We start from the raw sequence: 20,675 nt of genomic DNA on the forward strand, positions 1-20,675 counted from the left end.
ATCCTAAATGACACCTACAAGGTGACAGCCCTTGCTTATGCGGATGATGTCTCTGTAATTATTAAAGATCAAAAGGAGCTATCAATACTTAAGGATTTGCTAACAAAATACGAACAAGCTTCTGGTGCTAAGCTAAACCAGGAAAAGACCGAAGGAGTTTGGTTTGGACAAAACTTAAAAGAACCTGTAATTGATTTAAAAACTAACAAGGAGATGAAGATTTTAGGTATTTGGATTACTAAAAATGATCCATGTCTTTTGAATTGGAAAAAGAAAGAGAGTGAAATAGAAAACGAAGTAGCTAAATGGGACAATAAAAATACAAACTATAAAGCGCGTGTGAATATCGTGAAAACACACGTAGTCTCAAAGTTGTTGTTTCTGGCTACTGTCTTTCCCCCTCCTCACAAAACTGTTATTAAATTAAGTAAATTGTGTACCAAATTGATTTGGGGGACAAACCGCGAAGTAACACAGAGGAAATTAATGTATAAAGGAAAAGAAAATGGAGGATTAGGAGCGCCAGATCTTAGCGTTAATTTGATGATTCCTTTTCTAAAAAATGTATATAGCGCATTTGAGCGAAGCACCCACTGGATCCAAGGGAAGGAATCTTTGTGGAAAAAAATGAAAGGGAGAGCCCGAACGGGAGTACCATACTTTAAACTTGTGTTTGGGGATCTTGTGGATCAGTGGAAATTGGATGATTTAAATCTTTTACAATTAAATTCAAAACAGATATATAATAAAATCAATCTAAAAAAAAATGAAGGTATGATACAATATAAGGCTGTGGAAAAAGAAGAAAATCAGAAAATAGTTAAAAACATATATGACAAAGTAATATCCGAGAACATGGGAGATACAGTGTGGCTTATCTCTGTCGGACGTCTCCCAGTAAGAGCTGTGGTTCTGTGGAGTTGCTTCGTTACCACTAAGAAATGCCCTATGGAGAATTGTGATGAAGACGAAACTCTTGATCATCTATTGATATCGTGTTACAGGACGGTTGAAATAAGGAGGAGGATGGAAAAACTAGGTTTTAATATTGAAAATAATATAAAATCAGTAAGATATGGTTTGTTTAAAGAAAAGATGAGTGAAAATAAAAGAAGATTGTTTTGGTTGGTGATGTGTATTATAAATGTCCACATATGGAAAACAAGAGCTAAATGTGTTATAGAACAAAAAATGATAAGTAGTTTCACCGTATGTAAAAACATTGTCACTGAGCTGAGAAGAAGAAAAACGAGAGATATGAAATTAGGAAATGATTTGCCGTGGGAGCTTTTATTATTGTAATATGTAAAATAAGATGTGAATAATTTGTGCATGGCGCTTGTATTATGTGTATTTGTAATTGTGAATATTGATATTTAAATAAAGTGATTTTAAAAAAAAAAAAAAAAAAAAAGAAAGGGAGGTTTTATGCGACACTACACAGAAATGGCGAGCGGTAAAAAGAGTACGCTGCTGTCGTCTTTAGCGGTCTATGGAGATGATTCGGAGCCCGACTCTGACCCTGAACAAGAAGAATCAGGGGGGCGTGTAGGAAGCCTTGTATATCGCTATGATGAGGATGACTTGAACCAAACTGTGGACCCAGAAGAAAAAGAGTCTGCAGATGAAGACAGCAGAGAAAACAACTCAGAAGTGGACGAATCTGACGAGGGGAGAGACGCAGATGACTTTGAGATCTCAGAAGCAGAAAAAAAGGACCCCAAGGAGCTAGTTGCTCTGTTTTCAGAAAAGGTGAGAAACATGTCACCTGACGAGATCAAGATCCCCCCCGAACACCCCGGACGCTGCTCCAGCCATCTACAGGAGAAGATTCATAAGCTGTATGAGAGGAAGCTCCATGGAGATTTTGACGTAAACGCCCATATCCAGCAAAAGAAGGAATTTAGAAACCCAAGTATTTACGAGAAGCTCATTCAGTTCTGTGCCATAGATGAACTGGGAACCAACTACCCAAAAGATATGTTCGAGCCTCATGCCTGGTTGGAAGACTCTTACTATGAAGCTCTCGCCAAAGCTCAGAAGGTGGAGATGGACAAACTGGAGAAAGCCAAGAAGGAACGGACCAAGATTGAGTTTGTCATGGGGACTAAGAAGGGCACCAACCCCTCAACAGCACAGCAGCCTCCACCACCAGCAACACCACAACTACATCCACAGATGCCCAGAAGAGGAAAAGTAAGTTGGACTCTGCACTCCCTGTGACCCTGGCCCAGCCCACCCTCATCACAACCACAGCCACGCTGCCCGCTGTCGTCTCTGTGACTGTGTGAGGCTACTAAAGGCAGTGCTATAACATTTTTCTGTCATCATTTTATTTTCGATTAAGTGCAAGAGTTGTTAGGTGTGAATAATTAGATTATAGTTTATTGCAATAGTTTATTCCATCCCATCCATGATGGGAGGGAAGGAAGAAGAGAAGCAAAGAGTGATTCACAGGCAGAGCCTAAATTATTTCTCAGTTTTTTGTTGCCTTATGGTTCCAAGCGCTGCCACCAATCTTTGCATTTTGTTATTATCTCATGACACTTGTTTAATCAGTTACCATCTCTCCTATGGACTTTTTAATGTCTACAGTCTCAGATCAACACAGCCCTGCCCTCCAGCACTATCCACAGCAACGCCTCAACGGCAACATTGTACCCATCAGGTAAAGCATCGGCTACGTTTGCTTTGCCTTGTTGCCCATATTAGATTCTTGATGAATGTGTGTTGTTGTTATTCAGCCTGGTTCAATGTGCCCCTTTTTAACTTTGAGCACCCGCCCCTTTAAACCTCTCTGCACAGCCCTGCCCAGGAGAAGTGTGGAGCGCTAGACAGCAGCCAGCACGAGGGGTGCTGAGACACGGACTATTCACGGAGAGACACGACACGGGAGTCAGGGAAAGCACGGGGATTTATTGTTGTTTGTACCATACACTGTAAATAAACGCACTGTTTGTACATAAAGCACCGCGCCTGGGTCCTCCTTCCCCACACCTCCCACGGTTTGCCATGCCGAACCGTGACAGAATGATCCCGCCACGCATGGACCCAGCGGTCTCTGAGGAGAGGCTCAGGAGGGAGGTTATGGACAAAGTTTACACACACACACACCTACAAGCATGGAGAAGAGCAGCAGCAACACCAAAATACATATGATGATAATAATAATAATATAATTCATAACTGCTCAGGGATCCTGGGTCGCTCAGACCCAGGACCCTGACAAAAAGTGATTTGTGAGGAGGAGGAAAAACCGTGGCAAGGAAGAGAAGTTTAGATACTATATGTGTTTTGACTATATTAACTCGCGCTTTATAGTTAGTATTTTTATTTTCCCATTTAGCTACTTCTTTAATTTTGCATTCCTTTTTAGACCAGTTTAACAAACAGGGGTCCCCTTTGTTGATCCAAATTCCCAAGACTTTCATTTCGTTATTTACTTGTATGTTTATTTTGGGCTTTTGTAGTGAGGAACCAAACCACACGCCTTCTGTTTTTTCTGGGTTTAATTTTGCCCCTGATGCCAATTCATATTGTTTGAGGTGAAAAAATAACCTGTCCAACTCATCCTGGTTCCTAATAATAACTGTAACATCGTCGGCATAAGCCATAGCTGTCACTCTATAGCCATCATTAAAACAGTAACCTTTAATATTAGTGTCTTTATTAATTAGTTTCAATAAGGGATTGATGGCTAAAACATACAAAGCAGCGCTTAGCGGGCATCCCTGTTTCACTCCACAGGAAGCATGGAATTGTTCGGTCAAACTTCCATTTACCTTGACTTGTATGATGGATTTTTTATATAACAATTTTACCATGGCGATGAAACCGTCCGGCATCCCATAGGCTTTCATAACCGCCCATATATACGAATGAGAAAGATAATCAAATGCTTTCTTTTGATCTAAGCCAAGAATAAAAAAGTCAGAGTCTCTTCTGGAGTATATTACCTCTCTTAGGGTGCACAGATTATCCCACATCTGGCGACCTTTTATAGCACATGTCTGTTCCCTCACAATAATTTTATCTAATATATCTTCTAGTCTATTCATTATTATTTTAGCTAATATTTTATAATCAACATTCATTATTGTTAGTTGTCTATAATTATTTATATCACTTTTATCACCTTTTTTATATAATAAACACATCAGGCCAAAATAGAAAGACTCGCATAATACTCCTTTTTCAAGCCCTGAATTCAAAGCTGAGGTTAAAAGTTCATTTACTTCTGCTATGCCCAGCTTGTAGAACTCAGCTGGGAGACCATCTAATCCTGGAGTTTTATTATTATTCAGTTGCTCGATAGCAGCTGCAACCTCTTCTTTTCTTATCGCCCCAAGGAGTGAATCAAAAACAGAAGGTTCAAAAGGTTCAATAACTCTTAACAATGATCGTAAAGCATTACTGTCTGAAGGTAATGTAGAAAACATGGAAAGGCATTGTTCTCTGACAACGTATCTTTTCTCACTCTCATTGGCGGTTAATTTTCCACTTCCATCTCTAATAGAGGGGATAAAGTTGCTACCACGTCTCTTCTGACCAGTGACAATCGCAAAGTCAGTATTTCCGTTTTCATCACACCCTGCTGTTATCTGCGTATTAAATAATAATTCTTTATTTATCAATTCTATTTCTTTTTTCAACTCATCCATCTGATGTTCCTCTTCTTCGTTTCTTTTTTTATACTTTAGACTTATATATGCTTTTACATCTTCATTATATTTCATATTCTTGGCATGATTTAACTCCCGACATTTAAATTTGAAGAAATCTTTCAATCGGCTTTTAAGCAAATCCCACAGTTCTATCTCAGAACTTACCAGAACTCTTAATTGCAATATTTTTTTAATTTCACATTTTAGTTCTTGTATTAGCGCCAAATTCCTCAAACACGTTGTATTTAATTTCCAATAGCTTTTAGGATAGTCAAGACCACACTGCATTGTGGCTTTAACAATCATGTGATCAGATAGATCAGTCATATAGGTGTCATAGTTAAGGGCGTGTATTGAAGAAGAAATATAAATCCTATCTATTCTAGTCTTGACATTTGTGTCAAATCTAGTAAAATGAATCTTTGTGGGATGTAATAAGCATCTGAGCAAACCTGCGCTAAAAATTTACCTTCATGATTGACCTTAAAAGGCGTTGTAGCAACTCTATCACTTTCCTCCGTTACAATATTAAAATCGCCACACATTATTAAATCAAAACCCACTTCCAAGAGCTGCTTCATTTTTTTTAACAGCCTCATTTTCTTTGTCCTTTCAGGTGCAGTATAAACATTGATGATCCGCATCTTCTGTCCATAATAAAAACAGTCAACTAAAAGAAGTCTTCCAGGGATAATGTCTCTTCGTTTTATTATATTCACATTTGAGTCTTTAAAAAAGATACCAACTCCATCTGCACTATCCTCCCCGATTGAAATTATTGAGTGCCCCGGACACCACATTTGAGTTAGTGCAGATATATCATTGTCACTTTTCAGTCTCATCTCTTGTAGACAGAGAATATCATAATTTAGTTTTGATAAATTTTCAACTTTCCTTTTTCTTAGTCTTTCTGATTGTAACCCTCTAACATTCCATGTTATTATTTTAAGAATACTCATATTTATGTAGTAGAAGGGTTATTCACTAGAGGGAGGGAACATTGTAGATTCAACATTACCTTGCGGAGGGCTGGATCGATCGTCTTTTCTCTTATCTCTGCCATAAGACGCCATCGAGACACTTCTTTTCCTTCCTCCTGTCGTTGTTTCATTGACCAATTCCTCCATCGCAGGATGCTGTTTGTTAAGAAAGATCCCTATTTGTGGATCCACATCATCTTGTCCTGCAGGATCATCTGTAGGAGAAGTCTCCACAGGAGTCGAAATGGGTGATTCTTCACTATCACTTGCACTTAGATAGCTTTCAGATGAATTTTCTTCCTCGCTTTCCCTTCGCTCGTCATCGCTCTCACATTCCACATCAGAGGTTTGTGAGAAGGATTGGTCTCCCGGTTCCTCTCCACCTCCAACTGCCATTTCTTCGGGTTGTCTTGAAAGCGTCAAATCCTCTTTTATGTTGTTATTGTGTGTCTGCGGCTCCGTTACTCCCGGAAGATTTGTTGTGTTACGACTGCCTGGTTCTTGTCCTGAGGCAGCATCTGAGACAGCCAATGGATTTATCAAGGACACATTTCCATGTGTGGGCCTTTCCTGTAGCGGGGCTGGATTTGAAGCCACTGACAGCGCTGAGGTGGTTGGAAAGTTCGTGCGAAAAGCACTCGTGGAGGGCTGCTGGGAAGCTTTAGTCATATTTGCAAAGGATTTGGGACATTTAAAGAAAGTGTGTCCTTTCGCACCACAGAGTGAGCACTCACTTTCGTTTTGGCAAATGTTAGCCTTGTGGCCCAACTCACCACATTTCCAACATCTGATAGTGGGGCATTCTCTCGCCTGATGGTCTGGACCTTGGCAGATAAAGCACCTTGCCGATTGGCCAGGATAAATAATCCTGCCATTGTAGGGGCCCAACGAGATGGAATTAGGGATGGAGATTATATGTCCAACTTCATCTCTACGCATCCGAACTTTGTATTTTCGGACTCCATACCAGAATCCGAATTTATCTACTGGCTTGACTGGGGGTTGAAGAATCTCGCAATACCTTTTAAGATATAGCTCGATATCTTGGTCTGGAATCCTTCCAGTCCAGAATTTAACAACAAGAGTCACTACCTCGACCTGGACAGAAGACTCCACTTGCCAGTCTTTCCATTTCGGATGTGAAGCGTTGGAAAAAGAGATCTCCAAGAAGCGACGTAAGGGCGCCTCTTGGGTGAAACACAGCTCAAAGTCCCGTTTATTGGGCAGAGCAATGAAAGAGTATATGTCCTGCACATTCAGCCAAGATGTTTGTAATAACAGCTCTTCAGCAACATAATCACGGGTCGGGGGGGTCCCCGTCTCCGATGAATTTAAGTCTCACCCATAAATTGCTGAAGTTTGAAGCAAAAGGTAATGGGGCATACGGGGGCATGGTTACAATACTAATAACCCTTGCCACCTTTGCTTTTTTTTTTTTTTTTTTAAATCACTTTATTTAAATATCAATATTCACAATTACAAATACACATAATACAAGCGCCATGCACAAATTATTCACATCTTATTTTACATATTACAATAATAAAAGCTCCCACGGCAAATCATTTCCTAATTTCATATCTCTCGTTTTTCTTCTTCTCAGCTCAGTGACAATGTTTTTACATACGGTGAAACTACTTATCATTTTTTGTTCTATAACACATTTAGCTCTTGTTTTCCATATGTGGACATTTATAATACACATCACCAACCAAAACAATCTTCTTTTATTTTCACTCATCTTTTCTTTAAACAAACCATATCTTACTGATTTTATATTATTTTCAATATTAAAACCTAGTTTTTCCATCCTCCTCCTTATTTCAACCGTCCTGTAACACGATATCAATAGATGATCAAGAGTTTCGTCTTCATCACAATTCTCCATAGGGCATTTCTTAGTGGTAACGAAGCAACTCCACAGAACCACAGCTCTTACTGGGAGACGTCCGACAGAGATAAGCCACACTGTATCTCCCATGTTCTCGGATATTACTTTGTCATATATGTTTTTAACTATTTTCTGATTTTCTTCTTTTTCCACAGCCTTATATTGTATCATACCTTCATTTTTTTTTAGATTGATTTTATTATATATCTGTTTTGAATTTAATTGTAAAAGATTTAAATCATCCAATTTCCACTGATCCACAAGATCCCCAAACACAAGTTTAAAGTATGGTACTCCCGTTCGGGCTCTCCCTTTCATTTTTTTCCACAAAGATTCCTTCCCTTGGATCCAGTGGGTGCTTCGCTCAAATGCGCTATATACATTTTTTAGAAAAGGAATCATCAAATTAACGCTAAGATCTGGCGCTCCTAATCCTCCATTTTCTTTTCCTTTATACATTAATTTCCTCTGTGTTACTTCGCGGTTTGTCCCCCAAATCAATTTGGTACACAATTTACTTAATTTAATAACAGTTTTGTGAGGAGGGGGAAAGACAGTAGCCAGAAACAACAACTTTGAGACTACGTGTGTTTTCACGATATTCACACGCGCTTTATAGTTTGTATTTTTATTGTCCCATTTAGCTACTTCGTTTTCTATTTCACTCTCTTTCTTTTTCCAATTCAAAAGACATGGATCATTTTTAGTAATCCAAATACCTAAAATCTTCATCTCCTTGTTAGTTTTTAAATCAATTACAGGTTCTTTTAAGTTTTGTCCAAACCAAACTCCTTCGGTCTTTTCCTGGTTTAGCTTAGCACCAGAAGCTTGTTCGTATTTTGTTAGCAAATCCTTAAGTATTGATAGCTCCTTTTGATCTTTAATAATTACAGAGACATCATCCGCATAAGCAAGGGCTGTCACCTTGTAGGTGTCATTTAGGATGTATCCAGTAAAACGGCTATCACTATTGATTGTTTTAAGTAACGGATTTATTGCCAGAACATATAAGGCTGCGCTTAAAGGACATCCTTGTTTCACTCCACATTCGACATGGAAGGGTTCGGTCAGTCTTCCGTTTACTTTAATCTGGACAAGGGATTTTTTATATAATACTTTAATCATGGAGATGAAGGTTTCAGGCATATTATATGCTTTCATTACTTCCCACAAATAAGAGTGGGAGATGTAATCAAAAGCTTTCCTTTGGTCAAGACTTAAAATAAAAATTTCTGTGTCTTTTCTACTGTAAATTATTTCACGCAGAGTACATAAATTATCCCACATCAGACGACCTCTTATTGCACATGTTTGCTCTTTTTCTATAATTTTATCTAATACCTCTTCAAACCTATTCATAATTATTTTAGCAAATATTTTGTAATCAACATTCATTATTGTCAATTGTCTATAATTATTTATATTATCTCTTTCCCCTTTCTTATATAGCAAACACATTAATCCATTATAAAAGGAGTCACCCAAAGTTCCCTCATGCATGCCTTCATTAAAAACAGTGGCTAAAAATTTGGATATTTCATTCACAACTATTTTATAAAATTCGGACGGAAGCCCATCTAAACCAGGGGTTTTGTTTATGTTTAACTGACTGATCGCACATTCTACCTCCTCTTTAGTAATATTTCCTAAAAGTGAGGTATATTGGATGGAGTCCAGAGGCTCTATTTTACTTAACAAATATTTTACTGCACTTGTTTTTGTAGATAACGGAGAGAACATATGGGCACATAGCCTTCTGATAACTCGCCTTTTATCTACTTCTTTTACGAAGGAGTTTCCTCCCTCATCTCTTATAGAAGAAATGAACTCATTATTACGTTTCTTTTGGTTAGCACCAATCATATAATCTTTATTACCATTTATATCACCTCCCATTGATTTTTGTATGTTAAATAATATTTCATTATTTACTTTTTCAATACTAACTCTAAGTTCTTCAATCTGGTTCTCTTCATCCTCTTTTCTAAATTTTTTATTCTTCAACACTATGTATTGATTTACTTGTTCGTTATACTTTATATTTTTTGCATAATTTATTTCTCTACATTTAAATTTAAAAAAATTTCGCATCCGTTCTTTCAGTATCTCCCACAATTGTATATCAGATGTTGTGAGTTTTTTAAGTTGCAAAACTTTCACAATTTCTACCTTTAATTCCAAAACTAGTGCCCCGTCACTTAGACAGCTCGTATTTAATTTCCAATAAGTGGAAGGGGGGTCAGTGCCACACAAAATCGTAGCTCTGACTACCTTATGATCAGAGAAATCAGTTACGAAATCATTATATCTTAAAGCTACAATCTCGGAAGATATATAAATCCTATCTATTCTAGTTTTAGAGGATGAGTCAAACCTTGTAAAATGAATTGTCTGAGGGTTTAAGATCCTATATAAATCCCTAAGAGATGCGTCATTACATATTTGTGTAAGTAATTTGCCTTCCCTGGACTCTTTGAAAATCGTACTAGCAATCCTATCATTCTCTTCCGTAACCATATTAAAATCCCCACATAGAACAGTATTAAACCCACATTCCAACAAATGTCTCATTTTCTTTAGTAATTGCATTTTCTTTGTTCTTTCTGGTGCGGTATACACATTAATTAACCGAAATTTTTGACCACCATAATGGCAATCAACAAGTAAAAGCCGTCCTGGTATTATATCTCTTTTCTTTATGATGTTCACATGAGTGTTTTTGAAGAAAAAGCCCACCCCGTCTGCACTATCTTCCCCTATTGAGACTACTGAGTGGCTTGGACCCCATAATTTAATCAGTTCTTCAATATCTTCCTTGGTTTTCAATCTTAATTCTTGTAGGCATAATATGTCATAGTCCAGTTTTTGCAGAAAAAGCACTTTCTTCTTCCTTAGTCTTTCTGATTGTAACCCTCTAACATTCCATGTTATTATTTTAAGAATGCTCATATTTATGTAGTAGGAGGGTTATTCAGTAGAGGGAGGGAACATTGTGGATTCAACATTACCTTGCGGAGGGCTGGATCGATCGTCTTTTCTCTTATCTCTGCCATAAGACGCCATCGAGACACTTCTTTTCCTTCCTCCTGTCGTTGTTTCATTGACCAATTCCTCCATCGCAGGATGCTGTTTGTTAAGAAAGATCCCTATTTGTGGATCCACATCATCTTGTCCTGCAGGATCATCTGTAGGAGAAATCTCCACAGGAGTCGAAATGGGTGATTCTTCACTATCACTTGCACTTAGATAGCTTTCAGATGAATTTTCTTCCTCGCTTTCTCTTCGCTCGTCATCGCTCTCACATTCCACATCAGAGGTTTGTGAGAAGGATTGGTCTCCCGGTTCCTCTCCACCTCCAACTGCCATTTCTTCGGGTTGTCTTGAAAGCGTCAAATCCTCTTTTATGTTGTTATTGTGTGTCTGCGGCTCCGTTACTCTCGGAAGATTTGTTGTGTTACGACTGCCTGGTTCTTGTCCTGAGGCAGCATCTGAGACAGCCAATGGATTTATCAAGGACACATTTCCATGTGCGGGCCTTTCCTGTAGCGGGGCTGGATTTGAAGCCACTGACAGCGCTGAGATGGTTGGAAGGTTCGTGCGAAAAGCACCCGTGGAGGGCTGCTGGGAAGCTTTAGTTATATTAGCAAAGGATTTGGGACATTTAAAGAAGGTGTGTCCCTTCAGTCCGCATAGAGAACACTCGCTGTCATTTTGGCATTCTTTAGCTTTATGACCCAACTCCCCGCATTTCCAGCACTTAAAGGTAGGACAGTCTCTTACTTGGTGGTCTAAAGCTTGGCAGACGAAACATCTGTTTGCCTGTCCAGGATATATGACACGCCCATTAAAAGGGCCCAAAGAGATGGAGTTAGGGATGGAAACAATATGACCTGCTCCATCTCTCCGCATTCGTACTTTGAATTTTCTTACTCCGTACCATAAGCCGAATTTGTCAACCGGCTTCACAGGAGGTTGCAAGACTTCACAGTACCTTTGTAGATAGAGCTCAATGTCTTGGTCTGGAACTCTCCCTGTCCAAAATTTCACCACAATTGTTGTGACTTCTAGCTGGACTGGAGATTCTACAGACCATTCCTTCCACTTCGGGTGATTTAAGTTGGTATGATGAATTTCCAAGAACCGTCGTAAGGGGGCTTCTTGAAGGAAGCACAGCTCAAACTCTCTTCTATTGGGTAATGAAATGAAAGAATAGATGTCCTGGGGATTTACCCAAGAAGATTGGAAAAGGAGTTCCTCCGCCACATAATCGCGGGAGGGTGGATCGTTACTTCCACCATATTTCAACCTTACCCATAGGTTGCCAAATTTAGAGGCATAGGGCAAAGGCACATAAGGGGGCATGTTCAAGAACACAAGGGCTACAAGCAGAAGGGAAGGGATAAACTCAGGCGACAAAACCTCCTTTGCCTCTTCCACTCATGGTTATAATTTCTTCTCTGAACGAGCAAAGTCCACTCATTTTGGCTGTTCAGAAACAAATGTGAGACGGTGCTTGACGGACTCCTGAATTTACATCTGATTTGAGGACGTAAAAGAAAACAGGAGTGCTTGAAACTACGGCCATCTACTGGCCTTTGGCGGAAACGAGGAAAAAAATTATTATTATTATTTTTTTAATGTGTGTGTGCGTGCGGAGTCTTGTCTGTGCCCCTCAACAATAATATTTAACTATTAATCACAGTTTTGCTAAATAAAAGGATCTGGCTTGCATCAGTCACATGATCACATTTAACCAATGATCGGAAACGACGTTCGCGCCGCCAGCGTTCCTCACCGCAGCCTAATCCACGGACTTCTCAAGAGCCGGCTTCAAACAAACAGAGGTGACTGATCTCGAAACGGTTTAATGTATTTAAAAATGGCTACAGCTACCGTCAGCATGCTTGCTAGGTAACGACTACACGTGGCTACTGCAGCATTAGCCATTTAATCCAACGATGATGGATTAAATCTATTACAAACGTTAAAGGACCTGTGTGCTGCAAAATACCCTCACATGGTGCGTAAAGCAGTTTTTGCGCTAAGAGTTCTGCTAGCTCTTTACAAACTGATGATGCTAACGTTAATTGCTAACGTTAACCGGAGCGCCAAGACTGAAAATAATTTGAATTGCGTTAGTTATGTGTTTATGTCACTGAGTTCTGCAAAAATCTCTTTCCTCTTTAGCTTGAAAATGAGTGATTCAGAGGATCCCGAGCTGGAGGAAGAGCTTCAGGCTGCTGAGGAACTCCTTCAAGATATGCAGGTAACATTTTTAGTGGAAACAGTTGTTAAAGAGGGAACACGCTTGTCTAATATTTTGTACGGAGTAAACGTTATGTTATTTGAATTTTTTTTAAAGTTTATGTCAAATTAAGTTGGTTAACTTAAGATGTTTGATAATCTTTGCTTTAATCATAGACTGTATTTTAGGTGTTCCCTTTTTTCCTTGTTAATTGCGTAGAATGATGCACAGAGTGAACTTTAGCCAAGACCAGTGCGCTGGAAAAAACGTGACAGACAGGGAGATTTTATTCCTCAAAGACCATCAACCAGTCGATGTACTAGTTGCATGCCATGTGGTCAGTGTTCACACAACCATTGATTTTATCTCACAACTTGTTTTCACCAAAGAATTTCAGTAAGTAAATATTCTTCAATTCCCCCCCCCGCTCTCTGGACTTCTCCTCCCCTTTTGCGAGTGTGGACGCTTCATCTCTTTGCTCCTTAAATGCTTTGCTTCTTTTATTGATTTTTATGCTGATTTTTTCCCTTTTTTCCATATGAGCTTACCTGCGATAGCTTCTGGACACCTATAGATCATTAGGACTAAAGTGTTCTCAACAGAAACAGCAACATTTTTATAGTTACCTTATCCTCAGCGCTCCGTGTGTCTGTGGCCTAGACACAGCTGAAGCCTGATTACAGCATCTGGGCACCGCAATAGCCTGGAAAGGTGCTAACCGCTAGGCTAACTAGCAACAAGATGCCTTCCCTCTCCACAGATGACTACCACAGCCTCCTGCAGAAGATTGCAGTACTGGAGACAAAAATTCATCGCTTAGAAGTAAACGTGGAGGTAAATGGACTATGTGGAAATGAAACAACCTTGCCTTTGATTCAAAACAATGGCGATGAGCAAGCTAGTACACTGCTAAGGAGCACAGATAACATGACCAAGAAAGTAGACTCTGTGCATTATTATAAATCCTCAAGTGATAATCCCCCCTTGGACTGTCTTGGTGTAAAACCAAGACATAAATCATGTCTCCTGGAAGGGGGAGGACGTATCACGGGCAGAGCACAGCGAGCTGAAATCTCTGAAACCGACTGGCCTTCACTTCCTACGAGACAGAGAAGCTCTTCTACCCCTGTATACGAGAGGAAACAGGACTGGACAACCGCGAATAGGAAGGTTAACAACAAACCTCCAAAACAACTGAATGTGAAACTGCAGAACAGATTTGCTCCACTATCAAAGGACCCTGGATCTATATCGGACAACCATCCATCTAAAAGCAGCGAAGTAAGGTCTGAAAATGAAAGTGAAAGGCCACAGGGAAAGCTAAAGGCTAGGCCTGAAACTCTGATTGTGGGTGACTCTGCCGTAAAGGATGTTAAATGTAATGGACACTATTGCTCCCATTAAGGTGAAGGTTATCTCTGGAAGGAAAAAGTCTCCATGGAGAAACTCCACACTGGTGAAAAATGAAAAAAGAGAGTGTAGGAAAGCTGAGCGCAGATGGAGAAAAACAAACCTCCAGGTTCATTATGACATCTATAAAGAGAAACTTCACAATTATAATTTACAACTGAGGAGTGCAAGGAGGTCCTACTTCTCTGACATCATCACTAAAAACAGCCATAATGCTCGGGTCTTATTTTCTACAGTTGACAGGCTAACAAACCCTCCTGTGTCAGTGGCAGCTGAACTTCATTCGACCATGGCCTGCAATGACTTTGCCAAATTCTTCACAGAAAAAATCCAAAAAATTAGACAAGCAATTGGTACATCAACAGCAGATCCAGGATATGTACTGTGTCCACCAAAAAACTGTTTAAACACCATGAAACAGTTTCACCCGATTAACAGCAAAGACCTGGAGGACATCTTAGGTCAACTGAACTCCTCCTCCTGCTGTTTAGATGTCCTGCCAACAAGTTTTTTCAAAAAGGTCTCAAAGACTTTAGAGTCAGACCTGTTACAGATCGTCAACTTTTCTTTATTATCAGGTGTGTTTCCAGAATCACTAAAAACTGCTGTAATCAAACCTATACTAAAAAAGGACAATCTTGACAAGACACAAATGAACAACTACAGGCCGATCTCAAATCTCCCATTTTTAAGTAAGATCATTGAAAAAGCAGTTTCTCAACAGCTCAGTTACTTCTTAAAACAGAATAACTGCTACGATGCCTTCCAGTCAGGTTTTAGACAGAACCACAGCACTGAAACCGCTCTGACCAAAGTGTTTAATGACATATGTCTGAATACAGACAGTGGAAAAATGTCAGTCTTAGTTTTACTGGATCTCAGTGCAGCATTTGACACAGTTGACCACAACATATTACTCAAACGACTGGAGAACTGGACAGGTCTTTCAGGAACTGTACTAAACTGATTCAAGACATACTTAGAAAACAGGAAATACTTTGTATCAATAGGTAACTTCACATCTGAGCAGACAAGTATCACATGTGGAGTTCCCCAAGGTTCCATCTTGGGACCCCTTCTGTTTAACATTTACATGCTCCCACTGGCACAGATTATAAAGAACAACAAAATAAACTATCATAGCTATGCAGATGACACACAAATATATATCGCAATGTCACCAGGAGACCAAGGCCCTGTACAGGCTCTTGGTAAATGCATTGAGGAAATTAATGACTGGTTGTGCCACAATTTTCTCCAGCTAAACAAAAACAAAACTGAGGTAATAGTCTTTGGCGCCAAAGAAAAACGATTACAGGTCACCAGAGAACTTCAATCTATACATCTAAAAACCACAAACCAGGCGAGAAATTTGGGTGTAGTGATGGATGCAGACCTAAACTTAGAAAAACACATTAAGACAATAACAAAGTCAGCTTACTATCACCTCAAGAATATTTCAAGGATAAAAGATCTGATGTCTCAACAGGACCTGGAAAAACTAGTCCATGCATTCATCTTTAGTAGGCTTGATTACTGTAACAGCATCTTTACAGGTCTACCTAAAAAAATCAGTCAGACAACTACAGCTCATTCAGAACTCTGCTGCTCGAGTCCTCACTAAGACCAAAAAAGTGGACCACATCGGTCCAGCTCTGAGGTCTTTACACTGGCTGCCTGTCCGTCAGAGGATAGACTTTAAAGTTCTGATGCTGGTCTATAAAGCTCTGAATAGTTTAGGACCAAAATACATCAGTGACCTCCTGACCCAGTATGAACCTTCCAGATACCTCAGGTCATCTGGATCCGGTCTTTTATCAGTTCCCAGAGTCAGAACCAGACACGGAGAAGCTGCATTCAGCTTTTATGCTCCTCATATCTGGAACAAACTCCCAGAAAGCCTCAGATCAGCTGAAACACTCAGTTTATTTAAATCCAGGTTGAAGACTCACCTATTCTCAGCTGCATTTGAATAAAGCACCAAATCCACACTTTTAAGCTTAAATTTCAAAACTTACATTAACTACTGATTTTATCTACTGTTCTGATTTTATCTTAAATTTCAAAACTTACAGATTTTATATACTGTTTTGTTTGTTTGTTTGTTTGTTAAGTGGGTTTAGAGCTCTGGGTAGCTCCCCAGCTGGGTCTAGACTGGGTCTAGAGAGTATTTTAAATTCAGGGAATTTAAAATAGAAAGTAGCTCGTCCACAGAAGGACTGGTAGCTCCCCTTACGATAAGGGTTTAGAGCTCTGGGTAGCTCCCCAGCTGGGTCTAGACTGGGTCTAGAGAGTATTTTAAATTCAGGGAATTTAAAATAGAAAGTAGCTCATCCACAGAAGGACTGGTAGCTCCCCTTACGATAAGGGTTCAGATCGCGCGAACAGGTGTGAATGTGAATGTGTGTGTTTAGTTAGTTTGTTTGTTTGCTTGTTTTAATCAATCTTAAATCATGCTTTTTATTTCTTTTTGTTTCTAATGTCTCTGTAAAGCACTTTGAATCACCTTGTTGTTGAATTGTGCTATACAAATAAATTTGCCTTGCCTTGCCTTGCCTTGCCTTGGACACGGGGGGGCAGTGTCCAGAGAGCAGCATCAATGTCCACGTGAAGAACCTAGTTATGTTGCCAGTGTCAACCCAACAAAAGATACTTTACCTTCTTGTATATATTGTGATTTCTGTTTACTTTTATATTTGTTGTTATAGTTGAGTTATGCAGGGCTTTTGTGCAGTCCTAAGAAACATACTGCCTAGAGTGTTTTTCACTTTGTGGAAGAGTTTCTTCCTTTCTTTATTTTTTTTCTGTTAGTGTGTGGAACTGAGGTGCTTCGTCAGGAGCTCCTTCAGTTGTTGGAGGCTGGAGAAGAGGACGCAGCCATGACTTGTGAGACGTCGTCTGAGTCAGCTGCTACTCACTGGGCGATCAGAAATATGGTGTCCTCGCAAAAGTGGAAAGAGGCCAGGCCTTGTCTTATAGACAATATGTTAGCTACTCTGGATCCACAGTCACACCGTGTGTGTCAGTGGATCCAGTCTTCATCTTGGACTGCAGCAAAGGAGTCGTCCAAAAAGTCCACTGGGAAGTTGGATGAGGAGGGCATGGAAATAGCTGTTTGTCGCCACGGAGTTCTCTTAGCTGCATTGAACATGTTTCGAGGGGAGATCTTTGCTTACCCCCTTTTTCTCCAGAGGAAGTTGGCAGCTAACGTCCCAGGACATATTACGTTCCTTTGCTCTGATGTGGCCTGTAAATATTTCCCCTATTTAACCAAGGTGGCTCAGCAGTGCCCTGAGCTGAGGAACCTCTTGTCAATGCGTCCTTTTCTCTCCGTCATGCATGCAAAGGCTCACACTTGGAAATGCGAGGTATACTGCAGCTTGTAGTTTTGGATTAGTTTGAGACATTTTGTTATAAGGTTGAATGAATTCAGCAGTCATGTATTGTGACCTCCTTTCTATAGATCAAATGGGGAGGTGCGTTTCAGGATGGGGCCGGTTCAACAGTTGGAGAAGAGGTGGAACAAGTAAACGGTTTCCTGTCTCGGGCGGCCATCACAACGAAGTACATGTCTAAAGCAGGTATGTGTCCGTGTCTGAGATTCCACTCAGTCTCCTGCTCATTAATTCTAATTTGTATACTAACTGAAATGCAGGGCGAACAAACATGCTGACCCTCCTGGCTTTGGGCTGGAACAAAAGGAAAGTGGAACAACTGGGCCGTACTTTGAGCCAGAGATATCTAAAGGTCATTTTTTTCAACACCCATTTTAATGTGTGTGGTAATGGGGGGAAAACACCAGTACTCTTTTAATGTCAATATGAATGACATTTATGAATGCATTCTTAGATCATAAGGATCCTTAGAGAACAAGTGGAGAGCCTGAATGCGAGCAGAAATGAGCTGGGTGTGGATGACGATACACTGCAGCAATGGGTGGCCGATGTGCAGAAATGGGCTGAAGGTGAGTCTCAATATAATGCACTCATGTATAACAATAGGACCCACCATGGCCTCATTAAAGAACTTAAGGTAGAATTAAGATCTTTCTGACAGTGTCAACAAACAATGAAAAATAAGCCTTGTAAAAGCAGAATTTATGGCAGAGTTGTTGTGTTTCATCAAATTGGATAGAACCTGGGTTGAAATGATGTCGTACTAGTTGGTTTTATAAACCTGAACACCAACATACTTGTTATCTCATGATTATCATGATAATGCAGCACATGAAGGCTCCAGATGTCTTATAATGAATGTCATCAAGTCAGTGATTACAGAGTCCACTGTAGTTTGGTGACTGTTACTCATCCTGTGTTCTGATTAATATTCCTCTCACTTAGAAAGTGATCAAACTGATGGCAGCCTTGGAGCGTTGCAGGCACGAATAGAGGAGCTTGTCGTCATCATCAGAGTGCGAACACAAAGTCTTTACAGACAAAATGGTACGTCCCAGTTTCTTTGAAATGGACCGTTTGATGCTGAGTTTGTACAGCTTGTACAGCTACTGTGTAAACAGAATAAAATCAGATCCAGGTTTGTTTGAGCTGGATGTGATTTGTTCTAGCAAACAAATTGATGAGTGTAGATTAAAATGTAACTATATACATTATGTGAAGGTGTGAATTTTTTATGATTATTTACAGATAGCAACAAGAAGCGACACAGAATTCGCAAGGTCATCTTAGTTGAGAAGAAATGCTTGGCGGCTGCTGTTGACGACTACAACAAGCTCGCTGAACCAACAAAGCAAATCGTATCCAGTGATGCCCTCATGCAGACCGACGTTTGGCCCTGGCAGAGCACAAGTAAGCTCTTGATTTCTAAATATCCCTTTTAAACAAACTCCCAGTATCTGAGCAGTAGTTGAATGTTTTGTTCTTGAATCATAATATGCTACTATGTTTTCCCATCTGATGTTGTTAAACTGTAGCTGCTGCTGACCTCCGGACAAAGAGAAAGGTCTTTGAGAAGGCGATGGCTGTGAGGCGCCTGAGAGAGGAGGAGATGATCCTTTGCAGGGAGATGCGGCATCGCTGGACAGTGTTGCGAATGCGATCTGTGGTGTTGGGGACAATCTCCTCAGACTGTAAGCACTTTATTTATTTATTAATTTTTTGATGAATCGATTGAAAATAAGAGCAGATGCTAAAGTCTTACTGGATCTTTTACCTATATCTAGATTGCTAGCTAACACTGCCTTCTCCCTTTTAAAAAAATGTTTAATTACAGCATCCTAATTCCTTGTGTTTATGAGGTGAGGTTTTTTGTTGTTTGTCTTTTTTACTTTTCTCATATTTATTTGTTTTGTTCTTTTTACAGCCTCCTTTGTTGGCATGTCGGAGGATGCACAGAAGGGACTCTGTAGCCTGGTTTTAAAAAAACAAAGTGAACTGAAAGCTGAAATGCTCAAAGTAAAGGACGTGTACAAGAGAATCCTCAGCCACCAACCACTCCTGGAAATGGACTCGGAGGAGGAGGACATTCCAGACGATGCCACTGAGAGTGATTTGAGCACTTCTGATGAAGACTGATTGTGTCATCATTGATGTTATGTTTGGTAAAATAAAAAGTTAATCACATCTCTGTTTAATGTGATTTTTCAACAGACATTTTACATTTTGAGAAGAAAAATGGAATTTCCTTGGTGCAGTTGTTTACCCTGAATCATTATTTCCCATCTAATTTAATGATACTTTATTGTTGTTGTTGCCTCACTCAGGGTGCACAAATTATCCCATATCTGGCGTCCCTTTACGACACGTCTGTTCCTTCACAATAATTTTATCGAATACATCTTCCAACCTATTTATTATAATTTTAGCTAATTTTATAATCAACATTCATTATTGTTTTTTGGCTATAATTATTTATATTACTTGTATCACTTTTTTTCTTTCTTTTTTTTTTTTTTTTTTTTTTTTTTTTTTTTAGTGAACACGTAATGCCACAATAGAGTCACATAATTCTCCTTTTCCCAGTTCCTCGATTGGGGGGGCATTAATCAGTTCTTCCATAGCAGGGTGACCCTTCATGGCCTAGTATAGTTTTCCCAGTTGGTTTTAACTCCGAAAATTCTTCGCTTTCACTCGCGCTTTCATAGCTTTCTGACGCGACGTCCTCATCACTTTCGTCGTCCTTTTCTTCTTTGTTGCCATTATTCTCACTGTCAACCTCTGATGTTGTTGAGTTTGAGTCATATTTATCACGTGTATCTGATTTTTCTTCTTCACAACCTCCACTACCTTCTTGTTGGATCCAGATGCTCCTCCTCAGATATAACCTGTTCAGCAGTACAATCAAAGTAGGAGGCACTTGAGACTCAGGGTGTGAAAGGTTTCCTGACTGTTCTGGAGACAATTGTTCTTCTGCTAGGGCTTGAGTTGCAATCAGCCAGCCCATATCCGAGTGTTCTAGAGTTCCTATTGTCTGCTGTAAATCAGTCGTCCCAAGAGCAGAAGAAGGTTGCTCTGGATTCTTAGCTATAT

At 39.7% G+C, this 20,675-nt stretch overlaps 1 protein-coding gene and 1 pseudogene across 1 annotated transcript; both read left to right on the plus strand.

The window, feature by feature from the left end:
• The first annotated feature begins 1,446 nt into the window (after window positions 1–1,446).
• LOC146629940 (SAP30-binding protein pseudogene) lies at window positions 1,447–2,291 on the plus strand (annotated as a pseudogene).
• A 14,940-nt stretch (window positions 2,292–17,231) lies between these two features.
• LOC146629941 (uncharacterized) lies at window positions 17,232–19,721 on the plus strand. Its single transcript, XM_085355486.1, has 8 exons — window positions 17,232–17,558; window positions 17,654–17,771; window positions 17,846–17,937; window positions 18,040–18,154; window positions 18,531–18,632; window positions 18,834–19,001; window positions 19,121–19,276; window positions 19,510–19,721. The coding sequence occupies exons 1-8, from the start codon at window positions 17,292–17,294 to the stop codon at window positions 19,719–19,721; spliced, it is 1,230 nt and encodes a 409-aa protein (XP_085211612.1). The 5' UTR covers window positions 17,232–17,291.
• Window positions 19,722–20,675: the final 954 nt, after the last annotated feature.

This window comes from Diplotaxodon limnothrissa, linkage group LG6 (assembly GCF_057381915.1).
Source record: "Diplotaxodon limnothrissa isolate DT_005_m linkage group LG6, D_limnothrissa_male_GT1.1, whole genome shotgun sequence".
Taxonomy (NCBI): domain Eukaryota; kingdom Metazoa; phylum Chordata; class Actinopteri; order Cichliformes; family Cichlidae; genus Diplotaxodon; species Diplotaxodon limnothrissa.